Below are 19,346 nucleotides of genomic sequence, written 5' to 3' on the forward strand. Positions count from 1 at the left end.
CTCCTGATGGAAATAACTACTTTTTGGCATAGACTCCTCGGCAGTGAGGAGGTATAAAGCTAGAAAACACAAAGACTTTGGTATGGAAAATAACTATTTGGCTTTACCAAGTCTTGATATTGGGAAAAACTTGGTATTACCCTTTCACATTGGAGCTTTGCAGTGTCTCTTTGTATTGGGGAAGGATGTAATGGTACTGGAATGATGGAATGCTTTCTGCTGTTTTTTTGATCTCTTATTTCTAAAGAAGCTGGGAGAGTGCTGGTAGCAGAACTAGAAAACAATGTGAGTCCTTCCTAGTTGGTACTATTCTTGGTTGGCATCAGTGTCAGTGGTAGGTTCCAGAGGTTGAAGGCTCTGGGTGCATCAGTTGCTTTGGGGCTCAGAGTCTCCGAGGCTGTAGCCTGGGCAGTGGAGAGCTCAAAGACGACTGGCTGGGTGGTGGGCTATCTGTCTCGCTTCTCTTAATTGTTCTTATTGGAATGAATTCTGGGAAGCAGAAATCTGTGCTGAGAGAGATCTTGGCTCCTGCAAACCTTATTGGTGGCTTAAGGGGTGTAAAATGCCATGGAACGTGGAAGTGAGGTTGTTCTCCCTTAGCTGGACTTCCCTGGGGATCTGCCCCTTTAGTGGTAATCATTTCCCATGTGGGATTTTTTTCTTGGAGTTGCAGAGAGGTATTTGCAGTATTTGGCATCTTGCAGCAAAGCTCCAAGTTAGGTAGGTCTAGGCTACAGATTGCATGTTACTTTTGCAGAAGAGCCTTGTGGTCTTTTAGACCACATTAAATGCCTGTAATGGTTTCCCTGAAGCAACAGAGATTTAGTGTGGCTCTTTTGAGTAATAGGTGCCTGCTTGTGGTGGGGAACGCTTTAAAGCCATATGTGCTTGTATGATGTCGTGTTTCAGGACAATTGTTAAGTCCATGAGATGAAGAAAAGTGTTTTTGAGAATGAATCCTGAAATGTTCCCTACAAGTACTGGTATAGCAAAACCAAAAAAGTCTGCTCTCAAACATATGAATACATTTTCAGTAGTCTGAACGTGCATATTGATGTGTGTTTTAGGAAGAACTTAAGTGTCTGGAAAAGCCTTGAAATAAATAATTAATCCATATATAAGTCCCTGGAAAACAGCAAAATGTGGCAGTGAACTTATTTCACTAGCCTGTCCTTATAGGATTACAGGCCTTCCAGGAAGAAGCAATAAATGTCAACTCAACTGACTTTTAAGGAGACATTCAATAATGCCTTGTGTAATGCTCACATAAGCAAACGAGGCCACTCATGGCTCACAGAGCCTGTTTGCAATCCACACAGATGCTTTTTAAATGTGGGACTGCATTTAAATTGTAAAGTCATTCTGCGTGTCTGTCACGTGGCTATTTCAAATTCTAAATGGACATCCGGGCACAAAGTGTGAAGAACCCCTGTTTTACATTGAATGACTACAAGTAGGACCAAAGCTGCTTTAGAACTATACAGGGATAGCTATCACCAGTTCATGTTCAGGCTGAAAGTCTGATACTGTGAAGATACTCTTGATTTGAATGGGACCGAGTAGGGTGGTTGTGTTTCTAGGCAACATAAAATTCAAAGTTGATGCTGCAAGCACCCTGAAAGACAGGACTGAAGTTTTAGAAATCTTAAGAAGTTAAAGATTGTCCAAAATGAGATACAATTCTGTAACAATGATTGAAAGGGCTAATACCAGGCAGGGAGAGCAACTTTGAAATTCAAAATGGGGATTGACTGACAGTGTGTAGTTTTACAGGAAATTATTTAGGAGCTAAAGCAGATGTTAATGTTAAAGCAGATCTTAACATAATATACCCGTGCTGTAGTATTATGAAAACGGTAAACATTTTACTGGGATCTTATACCCAGAAATATTTTACGTAAGGAATGTAACGAATTCAATCTTCCCACTTAAGCCTCTGTGGAGTACTGCGTATGATCTTGAGGCAAGTAACCAAAATGATCAGAGATCTAGAAAATAGGATGTAGAAAGAACAGTGTGACTGAATTAGTCGAGAAACATGAAGGGAAATAAGAAGGCTGAAGGGAGAGTTGAGGTACCTGAATGTTTATGAAGGTGTAGGCAAAGAAGTAGCTAATTGCTCTCCATGTCTACTATATATCAAGACAGAAGTAATGTTTCTAAATTTCAAGAGGAAAGATTTAGTTTAGTCTTCTCAAAGAACTTCTAAGAAGGATAATCAAGCATTAGAATATACTGCTTAGAGAGATTACACAATCACCACTGCAATAAACTTTTAAGATGAGATTAGACATATATGAGGGAGTGTTTAAGGTACAGTTGAGACTTCTTATGAACAGAGATAGATTGGACCTCTCTGGTCCAAACTCCTGTGATCGTGTCACTTGGCACAGGGTTTAGATAATGCAGTGTGAGTATGGAGATGCACAGCTAGTAAGGCAGATTAATATTAAAGGTCATGAGAGGGATTAAATGTGAATCTTTTAGCCTCCAGTCTGAAGAGTCAAAACATGATACCCCAGAGAACAGTTAGTGACTGTGATAGTTAATACAAATGAAGAAGCTGAGCGCTGTGTAGGCAGTTCAAATTCTGACATGTACGGACTTTTTTCTAGGGGATGTACGTTTTGGGGGTTGGTTGCTTTGGGATTCTTAGCTTCGCTAGGTCAGTAATGAGGAGTTTGTATTCATCACCAGGTCATGGATCAAGCTGCCATGGTTGGAGCACCTGTGATTGGGCTGAATGATTCTGGAGGAGCCCGTATCCAGGAGGGAGTGGAGTCCTTGGCGGGCTATGCAGATATATTTTTGGTAAGTAGGCTGTTGGATGACCAGGAGGAAGCTTGGCAGCCGCTGAGATAGACGGAGTTTTTCTTTACTTAAATCTGGGTTTGTAAGTAAACTTTTAGGTTATCATCATCTTATGTCAGCCCATGTTACTTGTAGATAAAGCAGCATATATGAGAGCTTGAGAGACCTGGACTGTCCTCTTGGTTCTCCTGCTGGCTTTGGGCAAATTACTGTACCTCTTTGTTTAACACATGGGTAAATGGAACTAAGTAATGCTGAGCCTTGTAAAACACTGTGATCGAATGAAAAGCTCTGTAGGAGGTGCGCTATGTAGTGAGCTTTGTCTTCAGGATGAAAGAATAGACAATTTGCTTAACTGGAAGAAAACCCCAAACAACTATTTAATTTTCTGATTCGCACTAACGTATAGATTGCCTGTGGTGGGATGTAATTTCTCTTGAGTGTTTGTCTGAGACAGGTGGACATGCTGTAGTTCAGAGAGTGTTTTGTTAGGTGGCTGATGGTTGTGATCCACCACCAGCTGTCTCTGTGTCTCCTATGAAATACAGACATGTTAAGAATTTCACACAGCAGATTTGTTTTCAGTAGGGCTGAGAAAAGGTGAAAGATTTTCACTGCAGAAAGAGGGACTTAAAGTAAATCAAACACTATGTACTTGAAGAAAACTTGACAAACTTGGATCAGAAACTCCAAGTGCCGTGTTCTGTCAAGATGGTAGGTCAGCGGGGAAAAAAAGTTTGGGTTTGTTTGTTTTTTTAAAAAAAAAGGCAAGTCAGAGGTTTCTGTTCATAGAACAATATGCAGTACAATGTTAACCTTACCATTTGGGGACATCCCATACTGATTGGACTGGTGAAAATTTTATGTTTCTACAGTGTTTTTGTAGCTACTGCATGAATTTTTGCTCTAGACACACTACTGATTGTTTTTTTCACTGAAATGACGTTATTTTACGTGCCTACCAAAACATACAGTTTTAAGTGCACAAAACATAAACATGATTGTGCTTTCAGTAGGAGTGTGAGCAGGTGGGATGACAAGTTAGTTGGATGCTAAGAGTCTCTTGGATTAGTGCAATCTGGGATGATGCAGTTGACAGTTACGGAAGTCAATTGTAATCCAGTTGAGCAATGAGCAAGTTAAATGTTTTTTTGGACAACATGCCATCCATGTTGGTAGACAGCAGTAATTCACCACTGTGTAAAACTCAAGCTGGTACAGAAATCTAATTTTTAAAAGAATCTCTGCCACAGTTGGTTAGTAAAGCTTAATTCTACTTCTGAGCAATAGTGTACATATATGTTCAAATTTCAGATACATACACTTCTCACCACTCCAGGCTCAGTGAAGTTTTTGCCCCTGCAGCATCTGTTGAGGTCACACATTCCATCTTCCTTTGCAGTCATTGCATGGTATGTGAAACCAAAAATTATGGGAACAGAAAGAAGCAAAACAGTAGCAACAAAATTATTTTGGTTCTGTTTCCATCAAAACATTCTCTCCAGGTATTTGTCTCCCAGTAAATAAAGCAAGCTGTGCTCTCCTTTTTGTGATTTGTGAATTCTTGCAGAATCTGAGCAGAGACTTGAAGATGCACTTTTTGGATAAAATTAGATGTCTTTTTTTTTTTTTCCTATTGCAGAGAAATGTTCTGTGTTCCGGGGTAGTTCCACAGATCTCCCTCATTATGGGTCCTTGTGCTGGTGGAGCTGTGTATTCACCTGCTTTAACTGATTTCACATTCATGGTGAAGGTAAGGGTATATCCTGACCTGCTGCTGACAACATTGATCAGACACAAACTGACCCCACATGAAGGTGGTGGTTTTGTTTTATTTTTTGAATTGGTCTCCTGCTTTGGATTAGCTTATTTTTCATGAAAAGTCAAGAATAACATTCCCAAGTAACCTGTCGATAATTGCATTTTCTGTGGATTTTTGATAGAACACATTAAGTAGTTTTAAGAAATTTGTCCCTATGTTGAACTGTTTCCTTATTTTGGGGAAAGTCTCTAGAGACTGTGGCTTTTCCTTAGGTGCTTTTGCAGCTTGGGTCTAGCATTTACTGTGATTTTTTGTTCTTTTTTTTTTTTTTTTCTCTTTTTTCCCTCCTCAGGATACATCCTACCTATTCATCACTGGCCCAGATGTAGTTAAGTCTGTTACCAATGAAGATGTCACCCAAGAGCAGCTTGGGGGTGCGAAGACACACACTGCTGTATCTGGTGAGAGCTGGGTAGTTTACTTAACGTACTAACTGTTCTTTACAGTAAATGACATAGCTTTTCTAACTAAACAGCTGATTGTCTAACACAGATTTTTGTACTTGTGTGTCGCTTTAGTCTAAGTGATAAAACTCTACTTACGCACAGGATCTTACTCTGTATAGGGCTCTCTTGCTGGTCCTTTTTAGTAATGGAAAACAAAATAGGAAAAGTGGGAGTGTGGGAGAGTTCTGGGATTTGGAAGAGAAAGTAGCAAATCCACAAAGATTCTAGAAGTGAGAAGACTGTCTGTTTGCAGGGCTTAGCTTGAGGTGGTGTGGGGCTTTTTGTTTGTTGTCCAGAAATTTGCATGGGTTGAAAGATTCTTAACAATCCCTTGTTTGCTTACTAACATGATTGATTGAACTGCTGAACTATAAACTGAGTAGCAATGTGAGATGAAGTGCTGCTTTTTTTTTTTTTTTTTTTTCCTTTCCCCCCCCACCCTCTGGTGGGGGGAAAACTTGGTGACTCATCAATCTTCTTGAGGCTCAAAATGCCTGTGGGATCTCAAATTCTATGTGAACTGAACTGATGATGAACCAAACCCCCACACACAGACGCTGCTCAGATCCAGCCTTTCTAAAAACTTGTAGTCCAAAGCTTGAGTAACCTGAATTGAGTTCCAGAAGGCTGGGATCCAGCTAGGTCTGTAACAGCTTATAAACCAGTTCACGTTATTTGAAATACGAGATCAACAATCCAGACCTGTTAAGGAGGAAGTCTGATACAGCCACGCATTTTTAGCTGATCAAATTTGTTGGCTTAAAACTCCCGATTGTTAATAGCTCAGATTTAAAAATTCTTGCTGTTACTTCTTTGTGTCTTTATTGGTACATACTTGAAAATTGAAAGCTTGCAAAATAATTTCAATAACTGCTTGACTGTTTCTTTCCAGGAGTCGCGCACAGAGCCTTTGAGAACGATATAGATGCTTTACTTAATCTCCGAGAGTTCTTTAATTATTTACCTCTTAGCAACCGAGATCCAGCACCGGTCCGTGAATGCCATGATCCCAGGTAAGAGGAGACTGACTAAGATCTGTGGTCTCTGACCGCCAAATTTCGTGGCTTCTCTGGCTCAAGGAGTGTAGAGAGATGAGTGTGGTGTGTCTGGGATTTTGGCTGATAATTTTGCATTGCAGGGTGTGAATGCGGGAAGTGTTTCAACATATATGTGTACATGCATACGTGTTCGTTGTTAGATTTAATTTTTTTTATTTTCTGAAAGCAATGTACAGAATATGGGGAAAAGTAATCTCTGTACAGATGTCACAGTCCCTTGAAACAAGCAAGTGAGGCAGAAGATAGCAGTGAAGAAAAGTGGGGAGAACTTGCCCTGCTTTGTCAATTATGTGTCTGTTGGGTAAGTTCTGCTCACTAAGGTTAGAGGTGGGGAAGCCACAAGGAAGCAAAGGAGGCAGCAAGTTTTATGTATTGGGTACTTGTCTCAGGCTCACCGTGTAGTTGGCAACATAACAAAGGAAGGACTTGAGTCATTTCAAGAGGAGAAAAACGGCGATTGTCTGGACTTTTATCAGAGAATTTTTCCAAGAGATAGAGGGCCAGCCAGAGAGCCAGCCTGCAACTGTTTGAGTAGACAGCCTGGCTAGTAGTGTTAAAGACAGAGAATGTAGATGGAGTAAAAGCATTTTGACCTGAGATCCAGTTGCACCCCCAGTTCAGCCCTTTCTGTAGGGAACCCATAAGAGTGTGTCACCCTCTCCTGTATGGGAGCTGCTCCTGAATTTATTTGTTTCAGTTCTACAGATGCGTGTGATCTCTGTCTTGTGGCCCTTACACACATGAAGGTTTTAACATGTGAGTCAGGAAGGTTATCTTCTCTTCATGCTTCACTGTTCTTTGCAATGTCTTTGAAACATTTTGTTTGGGGAGGGGTTTTTTGGATTGATTTTACAAATTGCTGCTCTGGTACCTGAAATACATTGCTTACCACTAGAGAAATAAATTTGCCAGTTGCTTTTAGAGAATGGTCAGGTCAATTACTTCCTGGTCATCATTTTTCTAGGATGTTGAGCTTTAGGAGTTTATTAAACTGGAAGACTGTTCTGGTTTCATAGTGACAAACCAAAGCAAATCTCTTACACTATTTGTTGAATTTGGGGGGATTATCTCTGCAGTTAGTGTTTTTCTAAGCATTCAACAAGTTGTACTGGGATAATTACCCTCTATAGACTTGAATGTGAGATTGTAATTTCATTATAGAAACAACAGTGCATTTTCTTAATCAATGTATCTCATAATAGGCATTTTATTTTCTTGTGAGAAACTGACAGTTACGTTGCAGCTACTCATGTATAAGAGACTAGTTCTTTATTTTCTTAAGGGAGACAATCTTTTACGTGGCACCAGATACATTATTAGAGGATCACAGTATAATAAATGCTCAGTAATTTGTACTAAGAACTTCAATTCAGTAGCCTTTATACATGTGAAGATGGATCTATTTGTTAAATTTGCTTGGCTTTATAGCAGCATCTCCAATATTTCTCCCATTTGTGGTCTTAATGCTTACACTGGTATTATTTTATCTGGACATACTGACATCTTAGTAGACTCCTTTTGCTTTGAATTGATGTGTTTGATCCTTACCACTGCTCTAGTCAAAGCCTGTTCCTCTAGAGTAATTTCTTTCTTAGTGCATTATGTTCACACTACAAAAAATTGCCACAAATACTGCAAATTAACATATTTTTGTCTTCATTGTTAAGTCCAGAAGCTGGTGGGGTTTTTTGTTTTGTTTGGTGGTGGTGGGGTTTTGTGGGGTTTTTTTTCCTCTTAGGTAGGTAGGTGCTTTGTGGTGTTGAAAAATGTCAGTCTTGTTTGCTGAAACTTGTGTCAGTTGGAGTTTTTGACGTCAGTGGCCTGGGTTCTAAAGAGTTAGCAGGTTCATTTATAGTACCAAGCTGACTAATGGTGAGTATGTCCTCTACCTTTGAAGGGTGTGTAGTTCACTGCATTTGGTACACATCCAAAACACAGCCCCATACTAGCCACTACGAAAAAAATTAACTCTGTCTCAGCTGAAACCAGGGCAATATTCTATGGTGTGATTTTTACCTTTATGTGTCTTTTTAGTATAAACAAATTTCATTTCCTCTAAAGCCCAAAGTATGCATACAGGTTTCTGGAGGAGACTATTATCAGTTCTTGGTAACCGAGTACAGTTTCCGTTTTGGACTGAATGAAAACCATTATTGATCTGGGTGAGAGTGTCTCAAGCTGTTGCAGGCTTCAGATGACTGCATTGATGATGAGCAGCAGTTCCTGCTTGATAAGTGGGATCTGTAAGAAACACAGTTCTCCAACCTCTTAAGTCCAGTGACTCTACTAGCAAGCTCCAGATGTCTGTTATCTGTGATGATTTGAAGGAGACTCTGAAATTTGTGATATCTTGGGTAATATCTTCATTTTAAAGCTGTTACAATTTTACTCAGTACTCTACAGCACTGTGAATTTATGGGAGCAATAATTTCATTTCTCCACTTTCCCTATCCTTCAGGATACCACAGGTAGGGGACAGAACTTAGAGCACATCCATATCTACTCTATGGACAACAAAGTTTTACAAACTCTTGTAGTTTGGAGTTCAGTATGTTAAACTTGGTTGCTTTCATCAGATTAAGGTTTCGTTATATCATTTTATGGAAGTATTTGCATGCAGTACTCTTAATCACGCGGAAAAAATACTTGAAAGTATTGCTGTTAGATACATGTATCAATAGAATAAAACTCTTGCTCTCCCAGCAAGGAGTTGTGCCTCTCTAGTCCTATGTGAAGGAGCACAGAGACAGCCTGTTACTAGTTTTTGCCTGACTTTTGACAAATTGCAGATCACTTTCTTCAGTTTTAAATTGGATGTCTAGAGCCTCGTGTTGTCTTGTTTTAAATGCACTAAATCATGGCATTGTTAAAATAGTAATTCAATAAGAACTCCACAGAAACACCATTTATAACATAGATGAGTATTTTTATGGAATAACACAAATGTAATACTCCCTGAAGTCTTCTCAGTGATGACTGGGACTGTGAATGAATCCAAAGCCAGACCCAGGGAATGCTAATGTTTGTAGGTCCTTAATGAAACTAATACAATCAAAGATGGAGGTAACCAATAGTGTCAGCTGCTAACAGAAAGGCAGCATTTTTGTTAAACGTAAAGCTCCACATGAAGTGCATCATTGTTGAGTTAAGCAGAGTAACAGTAAAGATTCTTTAAACACAGCCATTAAACTGAAGAAGCTGAGAGCTGATATATCTTCCCCAGCCATGAATCGCTGCTTGTTTGGTGGCAGAGGAAGTATGGAAAGGTTTCCTATGGATAAGTGTATCAAAATCACAAGCATGCAAGGTGGGCAGGGGAAGGATCAGAGTTGCAAATGTGCAGCTCCTAAACTTTGTGTGCACAGCAGATCCAGGAACATGAGAGGAGACCTTGCTCTGTGGTTGGGAGAAACCATTTTGCCCATCAACCTGAAGGCTTGGAGCCGCTGGCTAAGCAGCTCTTCTGCTTCCGCCGCTTGACCCTTCTACCGAATCGTTGTGCCCAAGGCAGTGTCCCAATGCCTCCAGTGCCCCCTGCAGACTGCCATTTGCAGCGTTTGCCCGTCTCTCTGTTCCCTGCTGATCCTCAGCCTGTGTAGTGTCAGGCTCTCCTAGTCCAGGAAGAGAACTTGTGTTTCCAGGAGATGGTTTCATGAGCAGAGGTGCCTATAGAAGAGCTGTCTCCTTCAGGAAGAGATCAGTCAGGCTTTCATCCTCCTGGTGTGTGAGGCCTCAGTGGCCTGAGGCACAACTGGCTGAGATGAAGAGGCCTGTTTCTTTTCCCCCTATTTGAGAAGCAGTTTCCGTGAAGTCTGAGAGGTGGAATTGTTTGCCCGAGTTTTTTGTCTTGGTATTCATCTGATCTGTAAATACTGTTGCTCACGCTTACTTTCTGCAGCGACCGTTTGGTTCCTGAGCTGGACACAGTTGTACCAATTGAATCTACTAAAGCCTACGATATGCTGGACATCATACACTCCGTAAGTCTGCTAGTGTGAGCATTGTTGAGCTTAATACGGATATATTATATTCTATGTGTAAATAATTGACAGAAACCAATAGAATGGCACTGAAGATGTTGGGTTTTTTTAGTCTTCACAAGTTACTATTTTTACCTGTGTAGCAGCCATGAATGAATGGACAACAAAAACTACAGGAAAATATATTTTAGCAGATGAAAGGAGTTCTAAGATTTGTTTTCAGGATATGTCTTCTTATGCTGCATGCATAACTGTACAGATGGAAGATGCCGTAATTCAGTTTTCTCTCTGGGCTCAAAACAGACCCCTGCTTTGAGTTCTATCATTTGCCCTCCTCCCTACTTTGTTACGTCTGTCTTGAATTCTGTCGCTTTTTTTATCAAAGGTGATAAACTACCTAGAGTGCATTCAGAGATGTACCCTTCTCTGTTTATTCTGAGACAGTTACATACAGGGACGGTACAAGAATATATTTAATTACCAGTCAAGGACTCAGAAGCTTGGAAACTCCAATGTTAAAGTTGCATTAAGTGAGGCAGATCTCCTGGGATAGTGACAGGGAAGGAAACATCTTCTTAGTATTTCTCAATAAAACCTGAAAGCCAGTATTGTAATGTATAAATGATGGAGGTTTTATTAAAGCAGCATAGGCAATGCTGATAATTCTCTTGCCTAAATTTGAGTACTTCTCTAGTTGTAACAACTTATTACATGATAAGCACTTGGACAGAGAACATGTTGAGTGGCAGATGACCCAGGGTTCTCAGTGGCTAACGAAGCTAGGAATAACTCCGTTTCACAGGCAGCACATAAATGGTGTGTGTGTGGGGGGGTCAGCTGTGTTTGTAGGACCTTTACAAATTTCTCCCTTTTACTATTTTATGTGACTGTCTCTCCCCACACACTGATTCAGCTAACACGTTTCAGTTTGCAGCTGGCTGCGTTTAGACTTACTTTAGTGGAGAAAGCAACCTCAGGCTATGTTTTTGATCTGTGGCTTCTTCCAGTTTTCATTTCAGTACTACCTGTTCCAAGTTAAAAGGTGGCACTTAAAAAAAAAAAAAAAAAATACAAAACCCAAAACAAAACCCAGTTGAAAACACGGAATTTTAGTAGAAAACACTAGGCAGCCATGTATAGGTGTCGCTACTGCTCCACGTATCATTATGATCTCTTTTGAACGTGTGAATTTTGATTCTGTGCTATACACCAGTGGATGTCACTTTGCAGAGCACACTAGAACTTCAACCCCAGAGAGAAGCGCAGCTACCAAGGATTCACGGTCCCAGATAGATATGTTTGATGTAGTGCAGATAAGAATGTTTCTGCCAATAATTGCGAAAAAGGTTCTTAACATCTGATTTCAAGTTTTAATTTGTTACAGGCTAGGAAAAAAAGGCTCACTACAGAGGCAGTGTCATAAAGATGTTTGTTCTCTGATGGAATGCTTAAGTGGCAGTTTTGATAATAAGTGCAGCACTAGTTACTTCCTGGTATGAAGGCTGCAAAGACAACTAAATGAATGTTTACTTTTTTTTTTTTTAAAAAAAATTCTGCAAATTCTGAAATGTTTTAAAAGTTCTGATACTAACCTAAGTGATGTTGTGTTTGCCTATGTATATTTATATATACACACATCTTCATAAGCACTCTGCCTAACTCTCACCCTTGCAGATTGCTGATGAAAGGGAATTCTTTGAGATCATGCCTTCCTATGCCAGAAACATTGTTGTTGGATTTGCCAGGATGAACGGACGAACTGTTGGGATAGTAGGCAACCAACCCAAAGTAGCATCAGGTTAGAGTCCAGTGTGAAACTTTTTGCTAGTGTTTGCACCTCCTCTCCATTTTGTCTTTTTTTTGGCCTTTCAGATTAACTGTTCATGTTTTGTATGGTCCTCCATTCATTCTCATTGTTTTTCTACCTCTTTCTTTGTCTTGAATCTCATTGTAATGCAGCTGCAAGGCGTTAAAACTAACTGAAAACCAGTTTATTTAGCTGATCAACAAGATGATCTTGCTTACTGGTAACTAAATGTGTATCCAGCACAAGAGGAGTGGTAGGAACACATAAGCAGGGTGGGTAGAAGACCTGTTTGGCAGCAGCTGTAATTAACTGGGTTTTGCATAATATGGAAACTACATGCTCTCTGCCACAGTAATAAAACTCCTAACACTCTTCTGTAGGGTGAGGAAACTTTTTTTTTTCTATAGCTAGAAAAATGCAAAGCTTTCAGACAGCTAAGTGTGGGGATCCTGACCTCAAACACTTTAGATACAAAGGTACAGTACAGCACACAGCTATAGCCAAGATCATCCTCGTATTTTTAACCGTTCAGGGATTTTGCTTTCTCTCCTAACTAGGTAATTTCTGAAGTGACTTTCACTGATCAGGACTTTGTTTCACTCCTTGTTTTTAAGGTTTGTGCCCTTTTGTTTGGGAAAATTGGATGATCCGGCATGATGTTTTATTCTTTCAGTAATCTTTACAAGACATGACTATTAAGATATTAGACAGCAGGTTTTAATATTACTTTAGTCCTCATTTGATATTCTCAACTTTAAGAAACATTTTTATTGTTTTGGGTAGATGCTCTTATACAAAATGCATTTGGGTTTAATGTAATAGCACATAATTTCCTTCTAAATGGCACTGAAACAGAACATAAATACTTTGCAGCATGTTTACCAAAAATGCTGATCTCTCTCAAAATAGAGAAAGCATTTTATTTTTAAATGGAGAACTCTCTAGCCTTTCAATATGACTGATCTAAAAAATATCAGCAAAGAGAAAAATACAGAAAAATACTTCAAATTACAAGAATATAATGTAAACTGCTACTTTTTGAGCTAGAAAGCCTCTAAGCACAGTGGTCAGAAAAATGAAATAAGTGCCTGTTGAATGTAGCTTGTACTCTGATCTTAGTTCTAAACCAGCAAAACTTCATGGCAGATTATCTCCACCTTATTTCCAGATAAGCTTTTGGTTTGTTTTGAGAAGACAATACAGCTACATGGTGTGATTTCCCCCCCCCACCCCCCTTGCCTTGAATTACTGCCATCAACAGATCAGTGGAATGGTTAACACCTTATCCTCTTTTCTTAACTTTAGGGTGCTTAGATATAAATTCTTCTGTGAAAGGAGCCCGCTTTGTTCGGTTCTGTGATGCGTTCAACATACCTCTGATTACTTTTGTGGATGTTCCTGGATTTTTGCCAGGTAGGCCTTGCCATGCTACTTGTAGGGGGGTGGTGGTGTTAAAAACCCATTTTAAAAACTATGTGAGATGATCTTTCAGTATGTAAGTAGACTTACATAAGCTGGGTTTTAAAATGCCATTTTTTTTGGGACAGAAACTCTGTAATCGAAGTACAGTAGTCATCAAAAAGGATATTGAAATATGGAAGAACCAGGAAAGCTGTGTCCTGCTGTCTGGAATCCCAGCACAATTGCAAAGGTGTTGATTGTGGCCTGTCAAGAAAAAAAACCGCATTCCCTAGAGATGCTGCCCTTGTCATAAATTGTATGGCAGTTAGTTACACTGTTTTCTTTATTACAAAGAGACAATGTGACCCTTTAAATGCTCAGCTGTTTTATTTAGATGCTGTTTTATTTAAATGCCTATATGCTGGATAGCAGCGGTAGCAGAAGGCCTTGCAAAGACTGCGGCTTCCTGAGCGGCAGTGGAAAGCAGTGCGACACACTGTTTCTTAGGCCTCTGGATTACATGAGATTACAGGATGACACGAGAGCGCAGCACTGCTGACTCTCCCGTGGGCAGGGAGGCCCCTGGTCAAAGCAGTGCTAGGAGGGCACCGTGAAGATGCATTCCAACACAATCTGCTCAGCACTGGAGATACTGAACTATTCCAGGCCCGTGTTGCTATCCAAGCTTTGCTGCAGCAGAAAAACAATCTACCTCATCCGCCAGCTTCATCTGCTGTGCTTGATGCCCAAATGTGTAAAATTGAAGCTATAGAGGGGGAAAAAAAGTATCTCTTTGGTTGCCATTGATTGAGTTCTACACCCCCCCCACCCCCATATCTTTGAAAGCCTAGGTTCTTTCATGCTCCAAGGCATTTTTCAGATAAAAACACCCATGATTTAGTAGCTTTGGGTAAATCAGTAAGGTTTTTTTTCAGCATAGGCTATGTGAGCAGTTAGTGTTAAAACTGACCTATTAGAAAATAGGTTGGATGAGGAATATAAATGTTCTACTGATAAACATGCAAAGTCTTTCATACAATTGACTATAAGGTTAAAACTGTTGTATAAAACAAGGTTTACCTCAAGGCGTCTACAGCTATCAAAGCATCAAAATGTCACTAGTCAACATTCCATTTATTGTTTTAATACAATGTACTTTACATGTTTTAATGAAGAGGCAATACAGAAGGCATTAACAGAACCTTTCTCTTCTCTTGCCCTCTCGCCTCTCTCTACAGCTGTAGACACACCCTCCTCGCTGAGGTGGACCAAGAAGCAGCTTAGTTCACTTCAGGAATCTAGATTTGGACAGTTGCTGAGGATTCAAGAACAAAGCTATTTCCCTGTAGCCAGTGAAAAGTAGTGACTTCATATTGCATAACAGAATGTTGGTTTGGAAGTAGATAAATGGAAGATAAATAAAAGTAGAGAAAGGTAGACAGAGGAAATCTGAGGCTTGATAGTGGTCCTAAACTGTTGTATTTTAAGGACTTTGGCAAAATTAGTACATTAGTGTTAGAAATTTCAGATTAAGTAATAAATTCTGAGGGTATTGATCACCTCATTTCCCACTTCAGTAGAGAAGAAGAAAGAATCTGTTACACCAGCTCAGAGGTGTACAAAACATCTTGCAGTTTTAGTGACCCAAATGCTTTAAATAGCCCCCAATGTCATAGGTATGCACAGAGATGACATTTAAGGCATTCATACCCTGTAGCTGGATAAAAAACCGTATTTATAACAAGTTTGGGACTGAATCTATGTCCAGAAAAGAGTTTCTGTTAATTTGCCATGGGTGACAGTATAAATAGCTCGATTCAACTGGTATTTGAACTTACGCTTGAAGCATTTGAAGTGACTGGCTACTCTAAGTGTGAATTAGAGACTAAGGCTGTGAGTAGATTACAGGGTCTGCGAGTGCTTCCCAGCTTCTGGGTCAAGGTTGAGCATCCCAGCTGTGAGTCTTGGGATAAGCAGATGTGGCTGTTCCGATTGTTGCTGCTGGGAAGGGTCTGCAGGCTCCACAAGTGCCACAGTCTGCAGGGAAATACAAGAACCAAAAGTGAAATTGCAGTTGAGAACAGACATTTGTACGTGTAGGCATAAATTACTAGACACTCAAATTACACTTGAGAGGAAGCATTAAAGTCAAGCCACCAAACAGGCCACCAAGTGAGTTATTAAAAAAAAAAAATCTCACAGAAGAATTTTTACTTAAAATCTTACTTTTTTTTTTAAATCCATTAAAAAGAACCTCTTAAGAGTACTTTGGGATATCTCAGGCGCTAACAGCAAAAGACAGCTGGAAAGTAATTGTAGAGTTGCATCCAGTGGTCTGAAATTCAGAAATCCTAGAAATAAAGTACACAGGATTGCTGTTTCCAAGTCAGCTAGGACTATGCTTGGCACAGAACGGCGTTGAACATCCTGTAACATGGATGACTTGCATTCATATGTGCTGCATGTGACCATTCTCCAGCAGCACCTGGAGGCTCTGTCTTTTAAAGTCCATCACCTTGAGCTTGCTTGAAGGAGACTTGGATAGGTCTTTGGTGTGGTAGCCAAGCTGCCTTTCAGTGTGCCCTAAAAAAAAAAGGGGGTTTGGAAGAGTGGGTTTCTGAGGAAGTCAATCTAGGTTGTGGCTTTTTTTTTTTTTTTCACTGCTAGTCACGTTTGGAGTCTTGAAAGTGATGTAACTGTGTTTTGTTCTAGGAAGATACCATCTGGTGAGTGGTCTAGTTCTGTGACCTTACACAGAAATACACGCTGCTTTTGGCAAGAGATTTTTTTTCAGAGAGTTGCTCAGCATCTTATGGAGAACATTGCCTGGCTATTATCTTCTCCTGACTATTAACATGCCTTTGGGTGTTGTTAGGTTTGCTGCCAGTCATGGATGATGACAATTGCCAAACGGCACATGCGGTTTTGGCGAATTCTCTGGAGTGAAAAAAAATTATTTGTCATTTGTAGGTACAGCTCAGGAGTATGGTGGAATCATACGTCACGGTGCCAAACTACTGTTTGCCTTTGCAGAAGCAACTGTGCCTAAAATTACTATCATCACCAGAAAAGTAAGTTGGCATAATTCCATGTATTCTCTTTGAGTTCCTATTTTCACTAGTAGCAATTTTAGTTATGTGAAGCTTTGTCCATCTGTCCCACTTCTGCTTTCTATCCTTGTCACATTTGTCCCATCTGGTAATACCATGTCAGGTTACAAAAGGCCATTTCTTCTACTCTAAGACGGTTACCTCAGTTCCTTCATTCCTTTTGTCTCTGCACTCATCTAAAATTGCATGTTTGTGCTCTTTGCTTTTTCCCTGGAATGCCTTCAGTCAAATATTTGGCCTCCATCACCCAGCTTGCCTCACTGAGGACATGCCATCTGTCTGCACACAGCAAATCCTTGCGATCGTCTTTTTCTATTCTTGCCACTTTAGTCTCCTTTTCCAAAACCAGTGCTGATTATCTTTCTTCTGCTGTGGCTGCAGATGTAATGCTCACATGGTGTCTCTTCTTCCATATACTTTTGCTATAGTCTACTTAATTTTCTTCCATTTTTCTGTAAGGTACCTGACACCATAAGCTCCAGAGACCTTCTGGGTCCTAAAGGCTTAGCCTTTTCCTTCCTGGTCTGCCCCTCCTCATTGTTTTTCTGATAGGCTTTTGACTTATCATGGCAAAAATAAAAAAAGACCTTTCCCTTTTTCTGTCCCTTTGCCATCTCTGATTCTCCTGAATATTGCTATCCTTTACTTCCTAAGCTTGCAGCCTTGCTGTAGTTTTCAGTAATGCCTTGAAACAGACTCTACTGCAGTTTGCTCTGCAGTTCTGCAGTATCTCTTCATCACTGCTGTCTGGACCACTTCCAGTACCGGCGTGGAGCACTGCAGAGCCCAAGTGCTGCATTCCCTGCCCAGGAGATTGCAGAAGCACGCTGACTGGTTGGTTTGTGTGCATGTGCGGGGTGCAGGTTGAGGCCCAGTGTTCCAGTACATGCCAATTCCTCTTTATCTGCCATCAAGAATAGTCTTAAGATACCAGCAGCCCCCTTCCTTGCTCTTTTGTGGTTCTAGTTGGAGAGAGGGCTAGTCTTTAGGAGATTGTTGTAGCAAAATGGAGATGCTCATGCTCTTTCAGATAAAATTTAGTGCCACTTGCTTGTCACTGGAATAGTAGAAGCTGCAAGAGGAATGTAGGCTATTGCTGCTGTGAGGTCACTCCATGCTAATTAATCCCTTGGTTTTTTGTTCCAGGCCTATGGGGGTGCCTATGATGTGATGAGCTCAAAGCATTTAAGAGGAGATGTGAATTATGCCTGGCCTACCGCAGAGGTGGCAGTGATGGGTGCAAAGGTAAACCCAGGCTGACTCCCTCACTGGTGTGCAGCAGCCATCAGTGGCTTCACAGCGGCACAGAGGTGGCCTGGCAAGATGAGGACAACTGGCATTGTCCCCAAAGCAGCTTACGTACTGGGTGGGGCAAGGGGCTGGTAAAGCAGGCAGCTTTCCTCTGTACCGGCTGAATTACTGTCACTGACCTGTAGGCTTTGTCTTTCTAGGGTGCTGTCCAGATCATTTTCAGAGGAAAAGAGGCAGATGCAGAGGCAGAATACGTGGATAAGTTTGCAAACCCCTTTCCGGCAGCCATGAGAGGTATGGTTGTCTTGCACATTGTGTCCCCCGTTTGTATTTGCCGTTGCGCATAAATAACTTCTTAGCAAAGAGCTGGATAGCTACGAATTTATCTAGGCAAAACATTTGTAGCTGAGTCAGAAAGATGATGTTTAACCGTAGCTTGTGCATGTGAAGGAAAAAACACATCTAGGCACAAAACATATCCTCAGTTGGAAAGAGACTGGTGAAATGTGAGGACTGCACTGAAAAGTGTATTTTCAATTTTGTAGATAGGAGAAAGCATCTCCAAACTCCTCAGACTTTTCCTTAAAAGTACCTGTGCTTTGATAATCTATTGGACAGTCCTAGATGCAGAGACCAGTGGCCATAAGAAAGGGTCAGAGTCTAGTTCAGGTCAGTGATGTTCCCCAGGACTTTTTGGAGTAAGTTTTTCAACCATTCTTACTTCTGAATCTTAATTTTAGCTTTGAAGCATTTACTGTGCTCTAGAAGGCAATTCTGTGGACTCTAGAGCCAGCTTTCTGTTTCCAGAGCTGGCTTACTCTATTGATTGGTTTTGTACTTCATTTAAATCCCGTTAATAGTGCCACAGAGCTGGGAAGACTTAGCCAAGCTGTTTCCACCACAACCAATATGTACAGTGTTGCTCCCTCTGGTTTTGCAGTAGACTTATCTATCCCTGCTGTTTAAGCCAGAAAAAACTCCAGGCTCCTGCATGTGCCAAGTCAGGGGATGTCTCTGCTAATCAAGACTTCTGAACCCGTAAATCAGACTCAGTAGATTGACAGAGATGGTACATCTCAAACTTAGCAGTAACAGGTGCAGTACTCACATGAGTAAAGCTGCCTCCTTAACAGTTTTTAGCTTGTGAACTTGTGCAAAAATTGAAAAAGCATGTTTTTCTGAATTAAAAACTATTGACATTGGAATATTTTGTTTTCAGTCTATTTAAAATTATTTTCTTAAGGCTCGCAACTTGTGAACTATTCCTTTCAAACATTTTTGATGTTTTGATTTTGCTATTATACATTACAACCTAGATATAGAAGGCTGAGATAAAAACGCTTCATGGTTGGTCATGGGGGTTTTTCTGTTTGTTTTACAGGGTTTGTTGATGATATCATCCAACCTTCGAGCACCCGCATGCGCATCTGCCACGACCTAGATGTGCTGGCTAGTAAAACACAGTCCAGTCCGTGGAAGAAACATGCTAATATCCCACTGTGAGTGTGAGGAGGGGCTTGGCCATGCTGGAAGACGTGGCAGTGTTCTGAACACAAATAATCTCTGTTTAAGTGGAGGTCTGCTTTGCAATGGAAATAATTCTTTTCATTTTGATTTTGCTAACGACCATCAATAAATCATAGTTACGTATCTCATATAA

At 40.5% G+C, this 19,346-nt stretch overlaps 1 protein-coding gene across 2 annotated transcripts in view; it reads left to right on the top strand.

Annotated features, from left to right (window-relative positions):
• PCCB (propionyl-CoA carboxylase subunit beta) overlaps positions 1-19,346 on the top strand; it is a 36,143-nt gene extending 16,797 nt beyond the window's left edge. For both annotated transcript variants that reach the window (XM_054836109.1, XM_054836108.1), the window contains exons 5-15: positions 2,698-2,811; positions 4,454-4,564; positions 4,926-5,034; positions 5,972-6,092; positions 10,036-10,117; positions 11,792-11,915; positions 13,230-13,337; positions 16,296-16,396; positions 17,582-17,680; positions 17,887-17,980; positions 19,068-19,346. In XM_054836109.1, coding sequence (XP_054692084.1) covers positions 2,698-2,811; positions 4,454-4,564; positions 4,926-5,034; positions 5,972-6,092; positions 10,036-10,117; positions 11,792-11,915; positions 13,230-13,337; positions 16,296-16,396; positions 17,582-17,680; positions 17,887-17,980; positions 19,068-19,189 — 1,185 coding nt within the window. In that variant the 3' untranslated portion in view covers positions 19,190-19,346. The remainder of the gene's footprint in view (positions 1-2,697; positions 2,812-4,453; positions 4,565-4,925; positions 5,035-5,971; positions 6,093-10,035; positions 10,118-11,791; positions 11,916-13,229; positions 13,338-16,295; positions 16,397-17,581; positions 17,681-17,886; positions 17,981-19,067) is intronic.

Source organism: Grus americana, chromosome 9 (assembly GCF_028858705.1).
Source record: "Grus americana isolate bGruAme1 chromosome 9, bGruAme1.mat, whole genome shotgun sequence".
Classification (NCBI taxonomy): domain Eukaryota; kingdom Metazoa; phylum Chordata; class Aves; order Gruiformes; family Gruidae; genus Grus; species Grus americana.